The following is a 20,000-nucleotide window of genomic DNA, read 5'->3' on the forward strand; positions in this document are numbered from 1 at the left end:
TTTAGCGGATTTGTTAACTTCAAATGAGGATATATATCTCTTCCATTCTTAAATAACATTTATATTTGTTTTTATTTCATTGTGCCCCATCTTCAAAATATATATATGACTGATTTATCAAGTTCCTTCTTGTACTATAAAGTAAACAAAATTAAAAAATTCCTGTTTCATTTATTCCTGCACAGACCAATCAGAATATACTGTCTTACGACTATTTATGTTATTTATAAAATCAGCTATTCCCATTTACCCGCTATTGTGAGTTGTTTTTAGAAGGTATACGAAGAAGACAGTCTTGTTAAGGAAATAGTGTACATACATAATTGTGATCTGTTCAGCATGCCTTTTACTGCACTAGCACATGTTTGTATGTGTACGAGAGAAACATATATCGATTCAAGTATGAGTGGCACATTCAGGTCATCATACATCAGTTGTTCATATGACTTTATGACTTACCTTAATTTAGTCATACAGTGTTTCCACAATGGCAGCACACACTTCGGGAATGATCTTGCTAATTGCCTGCTTGGAGATTCTGAAGAGATACTGCAGGCTGGGGTATGAGTCGCCGGTGGCCAGAAAGCGTAATGTTACTGCTAGCCTTTCCTGAATGGGAATTGCTTTCCGAAATTTTTTTTTTTTTTTTTGCAATTTGTTTTTAAGTCCGCCAACATAGTTGTTCCATTTCACATCTCCCTTCTTTCATATAGTTTAGAAATCCACCAACGCCGTGACTTTTTTTTCCTTTTACTGACCTGATATTCATGAATAAAAATATACGCGGCCGCAGCCAACTGCACACTTGCACTCATGACTACTAGTGTCAGGGAAGAAACTGGATGATACTGTTGCATCACGGAACAATGATACGACACGCGGATATGCAACGGGTACAATATACACTGTTGCACCGTATCGTATCATCATTGTGTATCACCGGGCGATACGCAATGATGATACAATACGTGTAAATGCAACAAGTGTGGACGCAGCTTTTTATTTTATTCAATTTCTTGGTGTAATACACACATCAATCATTATTTTGATTATATATTCAATGTTTTTGTTTATGTATTTGTTTTATGTATGTTTTAGTATTTTTGTAGTGATTGAATAGTGTTTTATTATCTTCCAGAAATGATAAGTATGATATGTATTCCACGATTAATTATCTTAAACATATTTTTAAGAGAAAGAAGTGTGATGATTTCTTCTTGGGATGCCACTCAAATTACTGATCTTGGATAACAAATATTGTGTGCATGTTTATATATGAATATCAATAAATGCCTTGATATAATTATACCATATGTATTAACCTTAACACTTTGTGTTGCTGATGGAATAAGGGTGATGCAAAAACTTTGTGTTTGTTAATGACTAATCTCATGAATGTGGCATTTATTGATTGCATATAGGTGTTATGACACATGATGCAGAAGCTTTGGCCTGGTGACAGACATCATGATGCAGATGATGTTTGGGGATTTTGGATCACTGTGTTATTCCATTCTGCTATGAGTAATGAGTGTGTGATGATTACCATTGCAATCATAATGACTATAATTGATGTAATATTAAGCAAAGTAGGTTTCACCTAACATCCAAAACCCAGATGGCACCACTTTCTTCTAGCACCAGCAGGAGAGAAAGCCTTGAATGGCACCCGTCCATGATCTTCTGCAAGCTTTATCTTTATACAGCAATAGCACACAGCAAGTTGCTGATCTCTTGCTCTAAAGTACTGCCGATGAAGGAAGGTGACTGAAAAGGAAGAGGAAGGTGACTGAAACCATGCTACAATGTGTCCCTGTGTCAGTAGGGATGAATTTTACTGTGGCACTCACATTCATAAGCAGAAGTTTCCTTTCTCTTCCCAACCTCTTCATGTTATCAAAAAAATAAAACAGCAATACTTCTGTTGCACTGAGTATAAAGAAAATAATATGCTGATATGGACCTTATGCTACAATTTTAGTCAACTGCAGCATTGATAGAGCTTGTGATATGGCACATATAAGTTTCTCAATATAATAAAACACACAAAAATTTAAACAAAAATGGCTCTAGTTTTACAATGAATGCCTGAAAGAGTGTAGGGAAAGTCAAGATATGTTGGATGAAACTGCCTTGCTCTGAAATAAAAGTCATCCTGGAGACTGGGCAAGCTAATGTATACCCTGTCCACGATAGGTTACGTTAGTCAAAGCCTAATAACATATAATATATTGTGGACAGAGACTGCTATAAAGGCATAATGGACAGATACTGTGAATAATTATATGTACAGAGTCTTTAGGCTCATATTGAAGGAGAGTTGTAATGGCTGAATGTGTGCTAGTGGCAGTGTTTTTCATAGACACATATCTCGTGGCTGTCACCTTGTTTGATTATGCTTTCTCAATGCTGACCCCAATAAAAGTTCAAGCGTGACAATAATTTTCCCATTTCTAGTGTCGCATCTTCCCTGGTTGTGGTAGATCTCCTTAACCCTTCCAGGATAGGCCATATCTTACAATGTTCAGTCTGGGCTGGGCATCTTCTGATGTGTGTTTTCTATTATTCTATAGATTTTAGGTATAATGTGTGAGTCAGTATATGATATCTTAGCAGTGACACTGATTACTATAGAAATGAAGCCTTAGTTCAGCAACTGAATAAATAGCTTGTAATGTCAATAAATGAAACAGTACAGTACAAAAGGGATCCAACTTCATGAAACATACTTGTCATGGAATGGTTAAATTAACCTTAAAAATACCACCATTAGTTAAATGTACACTTTGAAGTTATCTATTTACTACATATATTTAATTCACAGTCTTCTTTCTATTTTCTCAGATTACGACCCCTCAGTAGTTACGAAGAGCGGCAACTTCTTCGCCAACTGGAGAATTTACAAGAAGCTGGTCCACTACCTCCTCATCTGCATCGTTTACGTCGAAAACTTGCAGTAAGGTACGAATTGTTTGAAAATTAATTTACCTTGAATATTGTTTGCCAGTATTATGACTGTGTATTTGCTGTCACATTTGGCAAGACTACCAAGATAACATTAATCTTAGCAAATATTCACACATTTGGAGTATATTTTATTGTTATTCGATATCTTTTAACTGAATTTGACATGCTTATTAATATATTTATGTTGTATTTCAAAGATATTGAACTCCTTGATTTATATCCCATAATGATATTGCAGGAAATCCAAGTATGAACATGGCCTTCCGGTCTTTGACCTAGATGCAGAAATTAAATATATAAAGTCTCATGGCAGACTCCGAACTCGCCGAGAGAAAGTATACTCAAAGTTGTCAAATGATCCTGGAGACTCAGCAGCACGTGTATTGGATAGGTTCCAGGTAGGACTAATGACTACTGTATTTAAGACCATGTTTTATTATTTTCTTCTCTCCTTTAAGTTCCAGTTTTTCTGTCTTTCTTTTGTTTTGATAAATGTTCGCCAATCTACTTACGTCTCAATGAAAATTAGTAATTTTACAGAAATTCTATCTGTTTAGGGAAAATTACCCTACAAATTGCTCAAGACATATTAGTTTGGTGGATAATTAGTGGTCACTGATGGCATTCACCATTCACAGTTTTTTGCTTCATAGTAGCCATTGGTTGTTTGCAGTGAATGTTAATATTTTCAAAACATTTGGAAATAGAAGAGAGAGAAGAGACAAAGGAGATTGAACAGTGGTAATAATAAAGATAAATTTCAAGCAAGTATGAACAGTATGAACAGATTATTGTCACATGTTGAAATTTGTTTCAAGTTGTTTTAGTAAGATAAAAAAAAAATTGTTTTTTATGTAGAATGAAAATATAATTCTTTTGAAGGTTGCCATTGGAGATGATCATCAGAAGCAGACCAAGAATTCAAGCTTCTTGGTCAAACTTGTTGGGGATATGGAAGGTTCACTTTCATACATCCATAGTCCTTACACCCTCCAGTAAGTAGCAGACACATAATCAGTATTATTTTGTATTCTATGATTTAAGGATAAAACTAGGTGATTTGGATGGGGAGACACTTTTTTTTTTGTACTCTGTCTTTGATGGAGTTTCAATTATCTTTCTTTCATAAATGGAATCAGATGTGCTTTTTCTTTCAGAAATAGAGGCCATCTTTTTAGTAATAAACGTTTAACATTTTTGAAACCTGTCTGATACCAGAATCCTCTATTCCAGAAAACTTAAGCCCTTCATTAGACGAGACTATGAGTCTGTCCCTCTCAAATTCAAGCTATTGCAAGAGATTATCCGATATCCTCACCGCCACGACCCCACTTGGAAGCCCCTACCGAGACACCCAGTAGATTACTGCTACGTCACACCAAAACACATTCCAGCCATGAACCAATTGGCAAGACATTTTTTCTGGCCTGGTATTGACTGTAAGTGACTGATAAATGTTACTGCAGATTAAGTTTTAACCTTTCTGAAACCTTCAGACTGGGCTGGCATCTTAAAATGTTCCATATGTTTTCTATTATTTTCTTTACTCATGGTATGATATGGGAATATATATATAATATATTAGTGATGTGATATTAATAAGCATTTGGTATGATGCCCTAGTTACACAGCTTTAGGAATGATGAATGGCTTGTAAATTCAACAAAAGAGAAAATGTAGTATGAAAGTGATCTGACCCTGTGAAACATACTTGTTGCAGAAGGGTTAAAGCGGGTCATGATCTTTATTCTAATTACTCAAATATTTGAAGTTAGGGAGGTTTAGGTTAGTGGCAGATGTGAATTATGGGACGTGTATGTTGAAAATCAAAATATATGCTAGTATTTTTTTGAAGGAAATCTACAATTAAAGTTACTTGGAGATATTACTATTATTATTGTTGTTATGTTTATGCTTATGGTTGTTAAAACTAGTCCTAATGATATCATCATCTTAACTGTTGTCATTTCCCATTCTTGGCAGTGTCTGAAGTCCTGCAGTACCCAGACCACACCTGCGTAGTGCTCTACCGTAATCTTGTCATTGGCTTTGGAGTTCTTGTGCCAGACATTGGATTCAACATGGCATACCTGTCCTTTCTCCTTGTACACCCTGAGTGGCGTCGAGCTGGCATAGCAACCTTTGTGCTCTACCATCTTATCCAGGTATGATTAAAAGTATGAAGTTTTAGTGGAATGCTTCAGCTGTTTTTGGAGAAAAAGTAGTCCATTATGTCAAATGATATAATCAGATTTATCCCAAGTTTTGTTGTTATCCCTTTAATATTGATGATTATAATTATGTTGCCTATATTATTTTATAGAACTAGATAAAATAAAGAATATCATTGTTATTGTTATTACTGTTATTGTTATTATATATTTTAAAAATTATTGTTATTGTTATCATTATTATTATTTTTATATTGATATTTTTATCATCAGTCATGCATGGGGAAGGACATCACACTCCATGTATCAGCAACCAATCCAGCACTTATCCTCTACCAGCAGTTTGGCTTCAAGGTCGAGGAATTCCTGTCTGACTTTTATGACAAGTATTACCCTGAAGACAGTCCAGAGTGCAAACATGCCATGTATCTTAGGCTTAGTAGATAAAACATCACAATATATATATATATATATATATATATTTTTTTTTTTTTCCCTTGCTCATTGATTCTTGTTCTTAAGTGTTTCTGTTTCTTTATTTTATTATTTCTATCATCAAAAAATTGTAAATATATTGTTGAAATGAGTATGACTTTATGTATCCATTTTTTCTATGATATATGCTGTGAGATTGAAGTGATTTCATGTGAAATTTACATAGAGTATTGAAAAAGTAATGAATATTGGGATTACAATTTTACAACTATGATATCTTGATCATATTTACTACAAGTATTTCAAATTGCATGATAAAACATTAAAAATACATAGTGTTAACATTAATGTAATTCCTAATGAATACACTAATTGCATTTCTCTTTTTAGAAATCTTGACTCATGACCTCAGTCAAACAGATATTTTAGTTGTTGATCTATAGCCCAGTAATTACAGCCATGTTCAGCTCTATTAACCCATTGCGGATGGGTGATAGATTCGCTTGCCCAGTCTCCAGGATGGGTTTTATTTTACAACAAGCACCTTCATGCAACATACTTTGACTCTCCCCACTCTCTTTCAGTCATTTATATTTGTCATATGACAGGCTCTATCAATGCTGCAGTTGATTAAAATTGTAATATAGGATTCATATCAGCTCATTATTTTCTTTATACATAGTGTGATAAGAAGTATTACTATTTTAAGGGAGTACAAAAAGCAACTTTATTTTTTTCATATTTGTGTACTGTTATGAACGAATATGAAACATCACCATCTACAATGAAGACAACATGAAGAGGTAGGGAAGAGGGAGGAAACCTGTGCTTATGACTGTGAGTGCCTTAGGAAAAGGCATCCCTACTGGCACAGGGGCACATTGTAGACACTGGGCATTGTCACCTTCCTCTTCTCATTCTGCCTGCACATCCTTCATCTGCAGTACTTTTGAGCAAGAGGTAATTATAGTAATTATGACTATAATAGTCATCTACACTCACTCCTTACTCATAGCATAGTAAAATAGCACAGTGATCCAAAATCCCCGAACGTCATGACGCCTGTTGTTAGGCCAAAGCTCCTGCGTCATGTATATCATGACACTCTTCTGCAATGGGTAAATCATATCTCAGATGTAATACTTAGATTTGTCTGAGGGATTATGGTAGATTACTTGAAGAATGTACTAGGCCTCTTTAGAGGTGTAGACCCTTTCATCAACATTTCCTTTACTACCAAAGAGGCTTTCACCTTATAAGAGTGATTCTTAATCTTTTTTGCACCATTGATCCCATCCCCTGTGTGACTCATGCTCACAGGGGATGGGACTGGCCACATCTCAACATGTGCAACCTAGGTTGGGCATCTTAACCCTCTCTGGACGGGTGGTACACTACTGTACCGATCATTCAAAAGCCCCATGGCACAATATGGTGCCAGTCATTTAATTGATTTAGGCCTAAGCGTTCGAAAGCCCCGGCATTGTGACATGCAAGGCTGGAATGCCCCCGTCGTGAGTGGGTTAAGATGTGTGTGGTTTTTATAATTTTCTAGATATATGGTATGATATATTAGTCTATTTTTGGTATAATAGCACTGTGATACTACTTGGCATTTGGTTACATTAATTTACTCAGCTGCAGGAGTGAATAGTTTATAATTCAACAATAGGAAACATGCAATACAAAAGTGTTTCAACTCAGTGAACATGCCCATCATGGAGGAGCTGATATAAAAACAAAGTTGGTGTTAAGAATATGATGAAAATATTTCAAAATTTAAACAAAATTGTTTGATTGATAATGCTACTTGAAATGTATTATATTTGGTAAAAATATAGCAAATTCACTACAAATGACTGAACTTTCGATAACAGGAGTGCAAGAATACACATACATAGATGGCTCCTTAAGAGCTGTCACCAAGGAGTCAATTATTAGGCCTGCCTGACCTACTGGACCCATTTTTGAATTTTCACAAAAAGTTTATAGTATAGTTACTGCTTTTGTCATTATAATAATATTGATAATAATGATGATATTAGTAATGAGAAAAATAATAGTAGAAATCAAAACTTTTCTATAAAAAAAAATCCATATTAGACATCCCAGTCATAGATGGGTTAGAGACAGTGGAATGTATGGAGCTGCTCCAAAGGATGGGATGATTGTAAAATTCATCAAGATTGCAAAAGAGAACTTTAAATTAAGACTGGTAAATTTATTCTCAATTTATTATTTTACAAAGTAAAAGTGCTTGTAGAACAATTATTATCATTTGCAAGAAAGGAAACCAAAGAAAACTTAGTAATTACAAACCTTTAGTTTAATATCTAACATAAGAGTTATTCAGAGGAAGATAAACAAAAAGGCTTGTTGGATATTAGGCAAGAATCAGATAAGAGAACAGGCAGGTTTTAGATTTGGATATTCTACCATGGATAACTTATATACTAGACATTCTACTATAGATTACATACTGGATACTCTACCATGAATTTCTTACATACTGGATACTATATCATGGATTACTTGCTCTCATCAAACTCACAAAAAATACAACAAACCACTTAGTCTAGCTGTCGATGATTCGGAGAAATCTTTGATTTTGTGGAAAAAAAACATGGTTCCTTGATGCTTTTTAAGATGTGAATAGTAACATATTCTACTGAAGCACTTGAAAACATCCTTAAGAACACTATCTCCATTATCTGATACAGAAAAAATATGGGTGCAGAAGTACAACGAACATACGCATATTTTCTTTTTATTTTTCAAACACCTAGATAAAAAGATGAGTACTATTAGTGAATGATTAAAACATTTATGATTCGCAGATGCTATATTATTTACAGGAGATTATGAAGAACTTCATTGTATGGTAATGAATTTAAGCAGAAAAGTATAAATGTTAGTCTCAAGATGAATATATTCAAAACAGAAGTGATGTTCAATGACAGAGCCATGTAAAAGGGATGTTGTTTATGAAAATGTTAATCAAACAAGTTGATCACTATTTTTGTTTAAGATAAGAGAATAAGATTATGATAGATCTGAACATGTCAAAAGGTTTTATACGTTAGGAAGTTCTCATCTAAATATTATTATGACAAATAATATGCCTCTGTGAAACGTGAACAATCATTAAAGAATATGCGTGGTATGATATTAAAGGATAAATTGGATAGAGGAAGATAATGTCACGACGGTGGTGGTAACAATGACAGATGACAAGGGGTCAGCTCTCGGGCCTGCTGAGCGGGTGAGTTACGACACCAAACATTGGTAGCAGAGCGTGGTTCATTTGAAAATGGCATCAAATAAGTGGCCGACGAACCTAGTGAATGAGTCGGCCTACGAGAACTGGAAAGATCAAAATATGGTATGAACTTAAGCAGAAACTTTATGAAAAGGTCGAAAATGGTGATGAACTTTGGAACAGGGACAGGTAACAGTGTGTAGTAAAGATATTAATTAAGTTGAAGACATCGCCAAGTCACTACCTGATGCTGCTAGCAGCCTGGCAAGGACCAGGTGTTGGGAGACCATGGCATTGACTCCTCTGAAGGAGAATGAGGTTAAGAGAGCAGCTTTGAAATTTCATCTTCAACTTGGACACCCGACATGTTTAAGACTTGTCAAGCTTATTGAGGACGCAGGGATTACAGATTTACAACTTGAACGGGCTATAAAGAAGGTTACCGAGGGATGTGTTATATGCATCAAATTTAAAAAGGCCAAATCCCGCCCTATTGTGAGCTTTTCCATGGTTTCAAAATTCAACGAAGCCATTGTGATGGATGTAAAAGTTTGGGAAAACAAATATTTTTAGTTATCATAGATTTGGCTACTCGATATTATACTTCCACAATTATTGGTGATAAGTGTGCAACCACTATCAATAAGGGATTGTTTCAGAAATGGATTATGTTTGGGGCACCTCGGAAGAATCCAACAGACAATTTATGCGAATTTAATAATGTCGGAGGCATTTAATGTAAAGATCATGACTACGTTAACAGTTGAATGCGAACGGTTGAATGCAGTGGTCGACAACACAGTGCGAGAGATTATAGATGACAGCAGTTGCGACTTGGAAGTGCCCTTACCTTGGGCAGTGTCGGCAAGAAACGCTCTCACAAACTATGCCATATTTTCTTTGAATCAACTTGTTTTGGTCACAATACAGGGTTGCCTAATGTGTCTACGAATGACCCTCTGCTCTCCACTTGGCAAGAGAGGAATTAATAAAATCGACGTCAAACAAGCGCCTGACAAAAGCTCTACGATACAACATTAGATCAAGCAATTTAAATGATGTCCAGTGTGGAGATGAAGTGTTTTACAAAAGAAATGATAACCATGAATTACATGGACCTGGCACTGTGTAAGGAGGAGATGGGAAACAGGTTCTGGTGAGGCATGGAGGTGTTTACGTGAGAATCCACGAGTGTAGTTGGTGCGTACTCCGAAGGAAATTCCTTGGGTTATAGAGTTCAATTCTGGTTAAGCGGAATCAGTGCGGGAAAAAAATAAAGGAATATTGCAGTCATCAAGAGAGCGAATCGATTGAACCTTAGGCAGTTGGAATACCGGAGGAACATGAGGGTGCTGGCGTGGCAAGTCAGCCTTCAAAACTCTCAGTTAGTCAACGGATTCAAGGCATACATTCGGAGAGTGAAGGGTTGAGGTCTGGTCGAGTGGTGAGTCGTGCTGGTAAGGCAACAGGAAGGTATAAAGATTGTTATAATCAAATGGGATACTCATGGGAGCATCTGGGCAGATATGCAGAAAAATCTTAGAGAGTAGGAGGTTGTTGACGACGATATAGAGATGATGGCTCTATTCAACAAGGAAGAAATTTCGAGTTGAGTGTGGCATGGCTACCATAGCTGACCTACTCCAGTTAAACAAGGTCGTCGTAAAGGTGAGAACGGACAGCATGAGGAAATATATGTCAAGAGTGAGAGAGCTCGTAGACTGCTTCTTGGAATGTTTTTTTTTTCAGATGCATCATTTGCAATTTAAAACATAGTAGATGCTTTGTGATTTTCTTACGGGTTGATGGTGGGGAGAAATATCCCTTATTTTAGCGGACGAGGAAAATTAGAAGAGTTATCAAGTCAACATTGCCAGCTGAGGCAATGGTCTTATTAAAATGTGCTGTGAATGCGCGAAATTTTTAGATATAGAAACCTCAGAATCAAGAGCTTGGTTGATGAATTCTACATATACAAAAGTTTAGAAGATATGAGTTTGTACTGAAATTGCTGTATTGCGGGACATGTTGGAGCAAGGAGAAGTCGCTGAAGTTACCTGGGTGGAGTCCTCACAGCAATTAGCTGATTGTCTCACCAAGCGGGGGCGTCTATAGACAGGCTACGTGCCGCGGTCAGTCCATATTAGATAAGTCAGAATGAAGGTATCACATATTCGTATGTATTTGCTTTGGACATAGATATAATGGCCATGCATGCAGATGCATAGATCGATCTAGATTCCAATTGCCAGCCCAGCACTAAAAAAAACTAAGAAGAAAAAGAACGAGTGTCAACAAATGAGTCGGGCGCTGTTTGAATGTTGGTACGTGATGACGGTTACATTGATGGATGGTGACAGTGATGGATGGCAAGAGGTCAGCCACTGGGCGTGGGGGATGGGGAGTCCTTAACAAGCTCGGCTGAGTGAGGACACCTAACAGTAAGGGTGATATGCGAGTTATAAAGGAAAGTATGTAAAGATGTGTATGGCATGTTTAACAGTGAAGAGTGAACACCCGAGTTAATGGGAGGACTTTTAGAGGACGCAGGGGCAGATAGACATGCCTGGAATTCTTTGGAAGAATACAGCACAAGATATATTCGTATATATATATATATACATACATACATATATATATATATATATATATATATATATATATATATATATATATATATATATATATATACATATATATATAGCGTGTCGACTTCACATCCCCGTGGTCGGCAGATCGAGCCCCGTCCAAGCTCGTGAGCTTCCACTGTCACCTGGCGGTTACTGACGTAGCTAGGCACTGCGTTGGGTAAGGACCAAACTCAGATCGAGTCAACACTCGTTGGCACATTCTCTCACGAGTCACCACGCGCTGACACAGGCGGGCTTGCCTCAGCGCATACAAGCCCGGCGTAGCATCTGCTCCGCAAATCTGGCTTATCCTTATCCAGACACAGAAAGAGAGAGAGAGAGAGAGAGAGAGAGAGAGAGAGAGAGAGAGAGAGAGAGAGAGAGAGAGAGAGAGAGAGAGAGAGAGAGAGAGAAGAGAGAGAGAGGGTGGAGGAGAGATAGATAGATAGAGAGAGAGAGCGAGAGCAAGAGTGAGAGTGAGAAAGAGAGTGAGAGTGAGAAAGAGAGAGAAAGAGAGCGAGAGCGAGAGCGAGAAAGAGAGAGAGAGAGAGAGGGAGGGGGGGAGGGAGAGGGAGAGAGAGAGAAGGAGTGAGAGCGAGATAGATAGATAGATAAATAGATAGAGAGAGAGAGAGGGAGAGCGAGAGCAAGAGTGAGATTGAGTGAAAGAGAGTGAGAGAGAGAGAGAGAGAGAGTGAAAGAGAGTGAAAGAGAGAGTGAGTGAAAGAGAGTGAAAGAGAGAGTGAGAGAGAGAGAGAGAGAGAGAGAGAAAGAGAGAGAGTGTGAGTCCACGTTGAAGCCACGTGGAGACACAAGATTACCACGTGGTCATGATGCTGTAAAAACGAACTAGGCAACTCTTGCATAGCGACCTAGCGTCAGGTCATCCGGGGCATTTCTCCACCGCCCTTCGATCACTTCCACTCTAGCCCTCGGCGAAGGCGCCGGGAGCGTCAGCCCCCGCCGCTGACCTATGTCTCGTCCGCGAGACACGCGCCTAACAGCGAACAGAAGACATCAGAAGCCATCGAGACCTGTAATTGTTTCTATTTCAACCGTGCCGACATTCACCAATAAAGGAGTCAAGAAAACCAGACTTTGGCTTCCAAAATACCCTTTGTGAGCACCCCTCACAAAATGGTGGCAGCGGTGGGATCCCGATTTGTTCGAAAACCTCCAAAAATCTACGAAAACTCGCCATGCTACGCCTCACATGGGATTTGCGTTCCTGTCAGGACGTAAGGCCACAGGAACACCCAGGCGATTCAAACATCAAGATTTGGAACCATAAGCCCTGGCAACGTGACCACGCAGCGAGCAAGAAAAATCGAGAAATTCGGACACAAGATGGACCCCTCTATACAAACGCATCTAAAACTTCCCGCTCGACATTCTTCACAAAACCGTAAGTACATACAATGGGCCAATTCTCCTTATTTCTCTACTTTCTCTATGTCCCCCATATACGTGTGCTTATGTGTTTTAACAGTGAAAGAAATTCAAACGTTCTCTGTTAGGCAAAGTGTTCTTTTCTCTCATACTTTCAACATTATAATTACATTCTTATCGGTGATCGAACTGTTCATTTAATAACTGCATTAAATGTATTGTATATTTTGCCGTAAAACGACTTTAAAGAAAGTAATTTTGTGTGTTCCAATCCTTTTTTTCTATGATGCTACACATTTTTTTTTCTCATTCGTTAATCACTCGTTTCTATTATCGAATTCTATAATTCTACAACTCGCTATGTATATAAACTTACGAGTCTGAAAGTTCGTTAGTATTTTAAGGAATGTTCCATGTATAAATTTCCCCCCGCCCCCCCCAAGCCACGCTCAGCCCCCACCCCCCCAAGCCACGCTCGACAAAAGCCACGCTACAACCCCCCCCCCCTCCCACCCCCGCTACGTGACTCTCGGACCAGCGTCAGGTCACAGGAGAACCTTTTCCCACCCCCGTATCCTCCCTCCACCCACCCCCCTCATCGATCACATTAATTAACTAAATCTAATATCATTCTCAATTAATTCGTAAACTTAATTTAAAAAATTCATTTTTTCATGTATCATATACAGTACATAAGCTTCACTTCGCCGGTCAAACGCAGCGTGCCTAAGTCGTTTGTACTTGCTGCGAGAAAACTGTCCGATTTCAGGTTGAACGAGTAATCAATTCGGATCAGTACTTCATTTTTATCATTGTTATTCGCATATGTCAAGTGCGATTTCATAATCATCCACGAATTTGATATTATTTTCATAGTTAATTATTATGCATGTACATGTACATTAAAATATCAAGTTAGGTACAGTATTTATTTTATCTTTTTTTTTTAATTTTTTAAAAGGAATAATTCCATACGAGCTTGAAATAACACCTCTTACACACTCTTACATATATATTCTCAAACTCTAACTCTCTTGTTTACTTTCTATTTCGGATTTATTGCTCACTGTAGACGCATCATCTACCCTTCTTACTTTGCAATAGCTCACCCCACGATTCTGTTGACAAGCATACTTGACACTAACTTTGTGTCATGGCGTAAAATGAATGAATTCATAGTAATTCGGTAGAGGACTCTCCACCCACAATATTCTTTTTATTGCCCTTAGTTTGTCGAAAGTAAAAGTGGATAGTTATTAGCATTGTATTTCTATAAACTAACAATTATCTCTTACTCTTGCAATAACTACTTACAATTTTGTTCACGAACATACTTGACACTAATCCAGTGTCATGGCATAAAACGAATTAATGAATTCAGACAGTAATTCGGTAGGACGACTCAGCGCCACCCATAACAATTCTTTTATAGCCCTTAGTTTGTTGATACGATAACGTATTAGTTATTTGCACGACTTAACTGTTTTGTAGCATCCTTTCTTATTTATTCTGAGATTCAGTGGTTCAAGTAAACCTTTGCCGGTTGCTACTGTTGTCTCCCTCTCCCTGAGAAGCTTGCAGTTCAAGTTGTCCCTTGCGGGTCGCTGCAAGCATCTCCCTCCTTTATCTATCTTTCTTAGAAAAAAAACTAACAAAAAATGAAAAGTAAAATCAAAGAAAGAAAAACAAAGTATTTTTTTTTTATAAAATTTCGAATTATGCACACACCCTCCCCCACTCTGTTCGCCCTTCTTTCCTCTTCCCTTGGCCCTGTATGTAAAGGTTATCAAGCAGGTTACGGAACGCCATTAACTACGAAACGAGGCCCGGATTATGGTCGCTCCAAAGACACCACGGTTTGGAAGCTCCGAAGCAGCAGACGCCAAAAACGCCCAGAAGAGAGAGCATGGCCGTCATTCCCAGAAACCAAGAGTGTGGCACCCGTCGAACAGGACAGCCGGACGCCCTCAGTTATAACATGGAACTCCCGCCTGCAAAATAACAAAGAAGCAGCAGCCAAGTGCAGAAGACGGAAAATGAAGAAACGGAATCCTACATCCGGGACGTAGGACAAGGACGTGACGCGCCACCAGGACGCGCGGAGCTCGCCGCAGAGTTTGAAGTTGACCTGAACGGCCGGACGACACGTTCGCCCTTCAAGGACGACTTCAACTTTACGGCTTGAGGACAAGCCTTTTTAAGGTGGCCGAGCAGTCTGTGAGACCACGTTGAAGCCACGTGGAGACACAAGATTACCACGTGGTCATGATGCTGTAAAAACGAACTAGGCAACTCTTGCATAGCGACCTAGCGTCAGGTCATCCGGGGCATTTCTCCACCGCCCTTCGATCACTTCCACTCTAGCCCTCGGCGAAGGCGCCGGGAGCGTCAGCCCCCGCCGCTGACCTATGTCTCGTCCGCGAGACACGCGCCTAACAGCGATCAGAAGACATCAGAAGCCATCGAGACCTGTAATTGTTTCTATTTCAACCGTGCCGACATTCACCAATAAAGGAGTCAAGAAAACCAGACTTTGGCTTCCAAAATACCCTTTGTGAGCACCCCTCACAGAGAGAGTGAAAGAGAGAGTGAGTGAAAGAGAGAGAGAGAGAGAGAGAGAGAGAGAGAGAGAGAGAGAGAGAGAGAGAGAGAGAGAGAGAGAGAGAGAGAGAGAGTGAGAGTGAGAGTGAGAGTGAGAGTGAGAGTGAGAGTGAGAGTGAGAGTGAGAGAGAGAGAGAGAGAGAGAGAGAGAGAGAGTGAGAGTGAGAGTGAGAGTGAGAGTGAGAGTGAGAGTGAGAGTGAGAGAGAGAGAGAGAGAGAGAGAGAGAGAGAGAGAGAGAGAGAGGGTGGGGGAGAGATAGATAGATAGAGAGAGCAAGAGTGAGAGTGAGAGTGAGAGTGAGAGTGAGAGTGAGAGTGAGAGTGAGAGAGAGAGAGAGAGAGAGAGAGAGAGAGAGAGAGAGAGAGAGAGAGAGAGAGAGAGAGAGAGAGAGAGAGAGAGAGAGAGAGAGAGAGAGAGAGAGAGAGAGAGAGAGAGAGAGAGAGAGAGCGAGTGTGAAACTATGTGGAAGCCACGGGGAGACATGAGAAAGCCACGTGGCGAGCAAGAAAAATCGAGAAATTCGGACACAAGATGGACCCCTCTACACAAACGCATCTAAAACTTCCCTCCGAAATGTTTCCGCTCGACATTCTTCACAAAATCGTAAGTACATACAATGGGCCAATTCTCCTTATTTCTCTACTTTCTCTATGTCCCCCATATACGTGTGCTTATGTGTTTTAACAGTGAAAGAAGTTCAAACGTTCTCTGTTAGGCAAAGTGTTCTTTTTTCTCACACTTTTAACATTATAATTACATTCTTATCGGTGATCGAACTATTCATTTAATAACTGCGTTAAATGTATTGTATATTTTGCCGTAAAACAACTTTAAAGAAAGTAATTTTATATGTTTCAATTCTTTTTCTATGATGCTACAATTTTTTTTCTCATTCGTTAATCACTCGTTTGTATTATCGAATTCTATAATTCGATATTCACCATGTATGTAAACGAAACGAGTCTGAAAGTTCGTTAGTATTTTAAGGAATATTCCACTGATAAATTCCCCTCCCCCCAAAACATTGTACGTTTATGGCCAGCACGCCGCGTGCCCCCTCCCACCCACGCCACGTTCGACAAACGCCATGCTCATCCCACCAACCCCACCCCCCCACCCCCGCTACATGACCCTCGGAACTAGCATCAGGTCACAGGAGACTCATTAAGATTTCACTTTTCCCCTCCCCCCTGTATATCCTCCCTCCCCCTCCCTCACCGATGTTAAAAGACGAGAATAGATATCATTTGCTTTTTGTTTAATAAGCAAGGCCTCCATGATACGACGATGAAACCTTCAGAAAGGCTTGGCAAACCAGCCTTGTCAATCCTGATGTCCCATACAACCGCTATCTTGAAGACGAACGTTCCTTCACAACCGTTCGGGATTCGTTCATAATCAGATAAGGTTTATTTGGGTTTGTTAAATCTTCGCAATCATGTTGTGAGGGAGATATAGTAAAGTGCAATATACTCTCTTTTCCTTTCATTTTTCATATTCATATTTCATATTAATTAACTAAAATCTAATATCATCCTCAGTTAATTCGTATTTGGTCTTTTTTAAATTGAATTAGAAAGGCAAATTAGAATTTTATTCATTTTTCATGTATTGTATACATTACGTAAGCTTAACTTCGCCGGTCAAATGCAGCATAAAAAGGTTTCGCAGCCAGAGATATGGGTTGCATAAGACGTTTGTTCTTGCTGCGAGCCGACTATCTGATTGCAGATTGAACGAAATAATCTCAATTCGGATCAGTACTTCATTTTTATACATTACTTTTTTAAATTGAATTAAAAAGGCAAATTCGAATTTTATTCATTTTTCATGTATCATATACATTACATAATCCGTTTGTACTTCCTGCGGGCCAACTCTCCCATTGTAGATTGAACGAAATAATCTCAATTCGGATCAGTACTTCATTTTTATAATTGTTATTCGCATATGTCGAGTGCGATTTCATAATCATCTACGAATTTGATATTATTATCATAGTTAATTATTATGTTTCTATTTCGAAATTATTGCTCACTGTAGATGCTACTTTGCAATAGCTCACCCCACGCTTCTGTTGACAAGCACACTTGACACTAACTTTGTGTCATGGCGTAAAATGAATGAATTCATAGTAATTCGGTAGAGGAGGCTCCACCCACAATATTCTTTTTATCGCCCTTAGTTTGTCGAAAGTAAAAGTGGATAGTTATTAGCATTGTATTTCTATAAACTAACAATTATCTCCTACTCTTGCAATAGCTACTTACAATTGTGTTCACGAACATACTTGACACTAATCCAGTGTCATGGCATAAAACGAATTAATGAATTCAAATAGTAATTTGGTGAACGACTTAATGCCACCCATAACAATTCTTTTATCGCCCTACGTTTGTTGATACGATAATGTGATAGTTATTTGCATGACTTAACTGTTTTGTAGCATCCTTTCTTATTTATTCTGAGACTCTCAGTGGTTCAAGTAAATCTTTGCCGGTTGCCACTGTTGTCTCCCTCTACCTGAGAAGCTTGCAGTTCAAATAGTCCCTTGCGGGTCGCTGCAAGCATCTCCCTCCTTTATCTTCTTTTTCTTCTCAGCTTAACCCTATTCGGGGTCGCCGTTTTTGATGAGCTTTCTCCAAGTACTCCTATTGTATGCTATTGCTATATCATCTATGTTCTTTTCCTTCAAGTCCCTTTTTATACAATCTTCCCATCTGGTTTTGGGTATACCCTCTCTTCTAGTCCCTTCTACTTCCATTTCCATAACCTCTCTCCCAACATGTTCTTCACCCTCCCTTCTCTTTACATGGCCAAACCACCTCAGCCTAGACTCTTGGATTTTCTTTGAGACTTCCCCTACTCTGATATATTCTTTTCTGATCCTATCTTTCCTGGTAACTCCTGACATCCACCTAAGCATTTTCATCTCTGCCACATCTAACTTTCTTTCTTCTTTATGTTTAAGATGTGCTGCTTCCAGGCTGTAGGTTAAGGCTGGTCTAACTACGGTTTTGTGTACCTTTCCTTTAAGTTTAACTGGCACTCTTTTATCGCAAATGACCCCTGGCACCTTCCGCCAGTCCCTCCTTTATCTATTTTTCTTTAAAAAAAATCAACTAACAAATAAAATGTAAAGTCGGAGAAAGAAAAACAAAGTAAAATAATATAAAATATCGAATTATGCACACACCCTCCCCCACTCTTTGTTCGTCTTTCTTTCCCTCCTCCCTTGTCCCTGTATGTAAAGGTTATCAAGCAGGTTACGGAATGCCAAGAACTACGAAACGAGGCCCGGAATGGGGTCGCCAAAAGACACTACGGTTTGGAAGCTCAGAAGCAGCAGACGCCAAAAACGCCCAGAAGAGAGAGCAAGGCTGTCATTCCCAGAAACCAAGAGTGTGGCACCCGTCGAAGAGGACAGCCGGATACCCTCAATTATAACGTGGAAGGCCCGCCTGCAAAATAACCAAAAAGCAGCAGCCAAGTACGGAAGAACATGGAAAACGAAGAAACGGAATCCTACATCCGGGACGTGGGACCACGACATGAACGCGCCAACGAGACGCGCGGACATCACCGCCAGAGTTAGAAGTTGACCTGAACTACGCAAGGCCGGACGACACGTTCGCCCTTCAAGGACGACTTCAACTTAACGGCTTGAGGACAAGCCTTTTTAGGTGGCCGGGCAGTCTATGAGACTACGTGGAAGCCACGTGGAGACATGAGAAAGCCACGTGGCCTAGATGCTATAAAGACGAAGGGGCAACTCTTCATGGCATCCCAGACTGGTCAAGATAAAACGGGCCGACCTTAGGTCATCCGCTCTCACTCGACCTCTCTACCTGACCTCGCCTGCAGAGACACCTGGACTCGCCCTCGCTGATCCCCGCCTCGTCCACGAGTCACGCAGAGAACAGAAGACATCCGAAGCCATCGCTACCAGTGATTATTTCTATTTCAACCGTGCCGATATTCACCCAATAAAGGAAACAAGAACTCCAGACTTTGGCTTAAAAAAAACCCTTTGTGAGTACATCTCACAAATTGGTAGCAGCGGTGAGAATCTCACAGCGAGAGCGAGAGCGAGAGAGAGAGCGTTTGAGGGTTGTCTTAGTCTATTGTAACTGACAACCCAGCACAAAATAGGTAGTGAGGCCAGACACAGGGTTTGAACATTACAGGTTTATTCCATAACGCAGATAGTCTGCCGTTATGGTGCACGATAGAAATAATCACTACAGCACATTGGCCACAGCAATAAACAATATCACAACACGTATAACAGGCGGAGAAATCAGGCGTCAGCGGTAGCGTGTCGATTCCCGGTCTATCTGTATGTTCCAAACATCCTGCTTATATGGAAGGGGTTTGCATCCGCCGTCCCCGAATCTTGTCCCCACGGCGGGCACTCAGGAAGGCAGTCTGGAATGTACGGGGCGTGGCAATAAGCTCATTATGAGGGTGTAGGTCTGTGGGATGGCAACAATGTGTGAGCCACCCATCACTCTAAGTTGACCTGACCTGACCTGGCGATTGCCTCA

General features: G+C 39.4%; 2 protein-coding genes across 3 annotated transcripts in view; one reads left to right on the top strand and one right to left on the bottom strand.

Moving 5' to 3' along the window:
* Nucleotides 1-5,607, top strand: part of Atac2 (Ada2a-containing complex component 2) — a 15,583-nt gene extending 9,976 nt beyond the window's left edge. For both annotated transcript variants that reach the window (XM_043020137.2, XM_086549570.1), the window contains 6 exons: nt 2,845-2,961; nt 3,206-3,365; nt 3,850-3,962; nt 4,201-4,406; nt 4,951-5,132; nt 5,412-5,607. In XM_043020137.2, coding sequence (XP_042876071.2) covers nt 2,845-2,961; nt 3,206-3,365; nt 3,850-3,962; nt 4,201-4,406; nt 4,951-5,132; nt 5,412-5,585 — 952 coding nt within the window. In that variant the 3' untranslated portion in view covers nt 5,586-5,607. The remainder of the gene's footprint in view (nt 1-2,844; nt 2,962-3,205; nt 3,366-3,849; nt 3,963-4,200; nt 4,407-4,950; nt 5,133-5,411) is intronic.
* A 14,022-nt stretch (nt 5,608-19,629) lies between these two features.
* Nucleotides 19,630-20,000, bottom strand: part of LOC122255816 (crustacean hyperglycemic hormones 2) — a 2,383-nt gene continuing 2,012 nt past the window's right edge. Inside the window, exon 4 of the transcript XR_015192079.1 lies at nt 19,630-19,881. The gene's annotated coding sequence lies outside the window, so the exon portion shown is untranslated. The remainder of the gene's footprint in view (nt 19,882-20,000) is intronic.

The sequence above is a fragment of the Penaeus japonicus genome, unplaced genomic scaffold (genome assembly GCF_977035675.1).
Source record: "Penaeus japonicus unplaced genomic scaffold, GWHDUDI00000001_assembly GWHDUDI00000022, whole genome shotgun sequence".
In the NCBI taxonomy this organism is placed as follows: domain Eukaryota; kingdom Metazoa; phylum Arthropoda; class Malacostraca; order Decapoda; family Penaeidae; genus Penaeus; species Penaeus japonicus.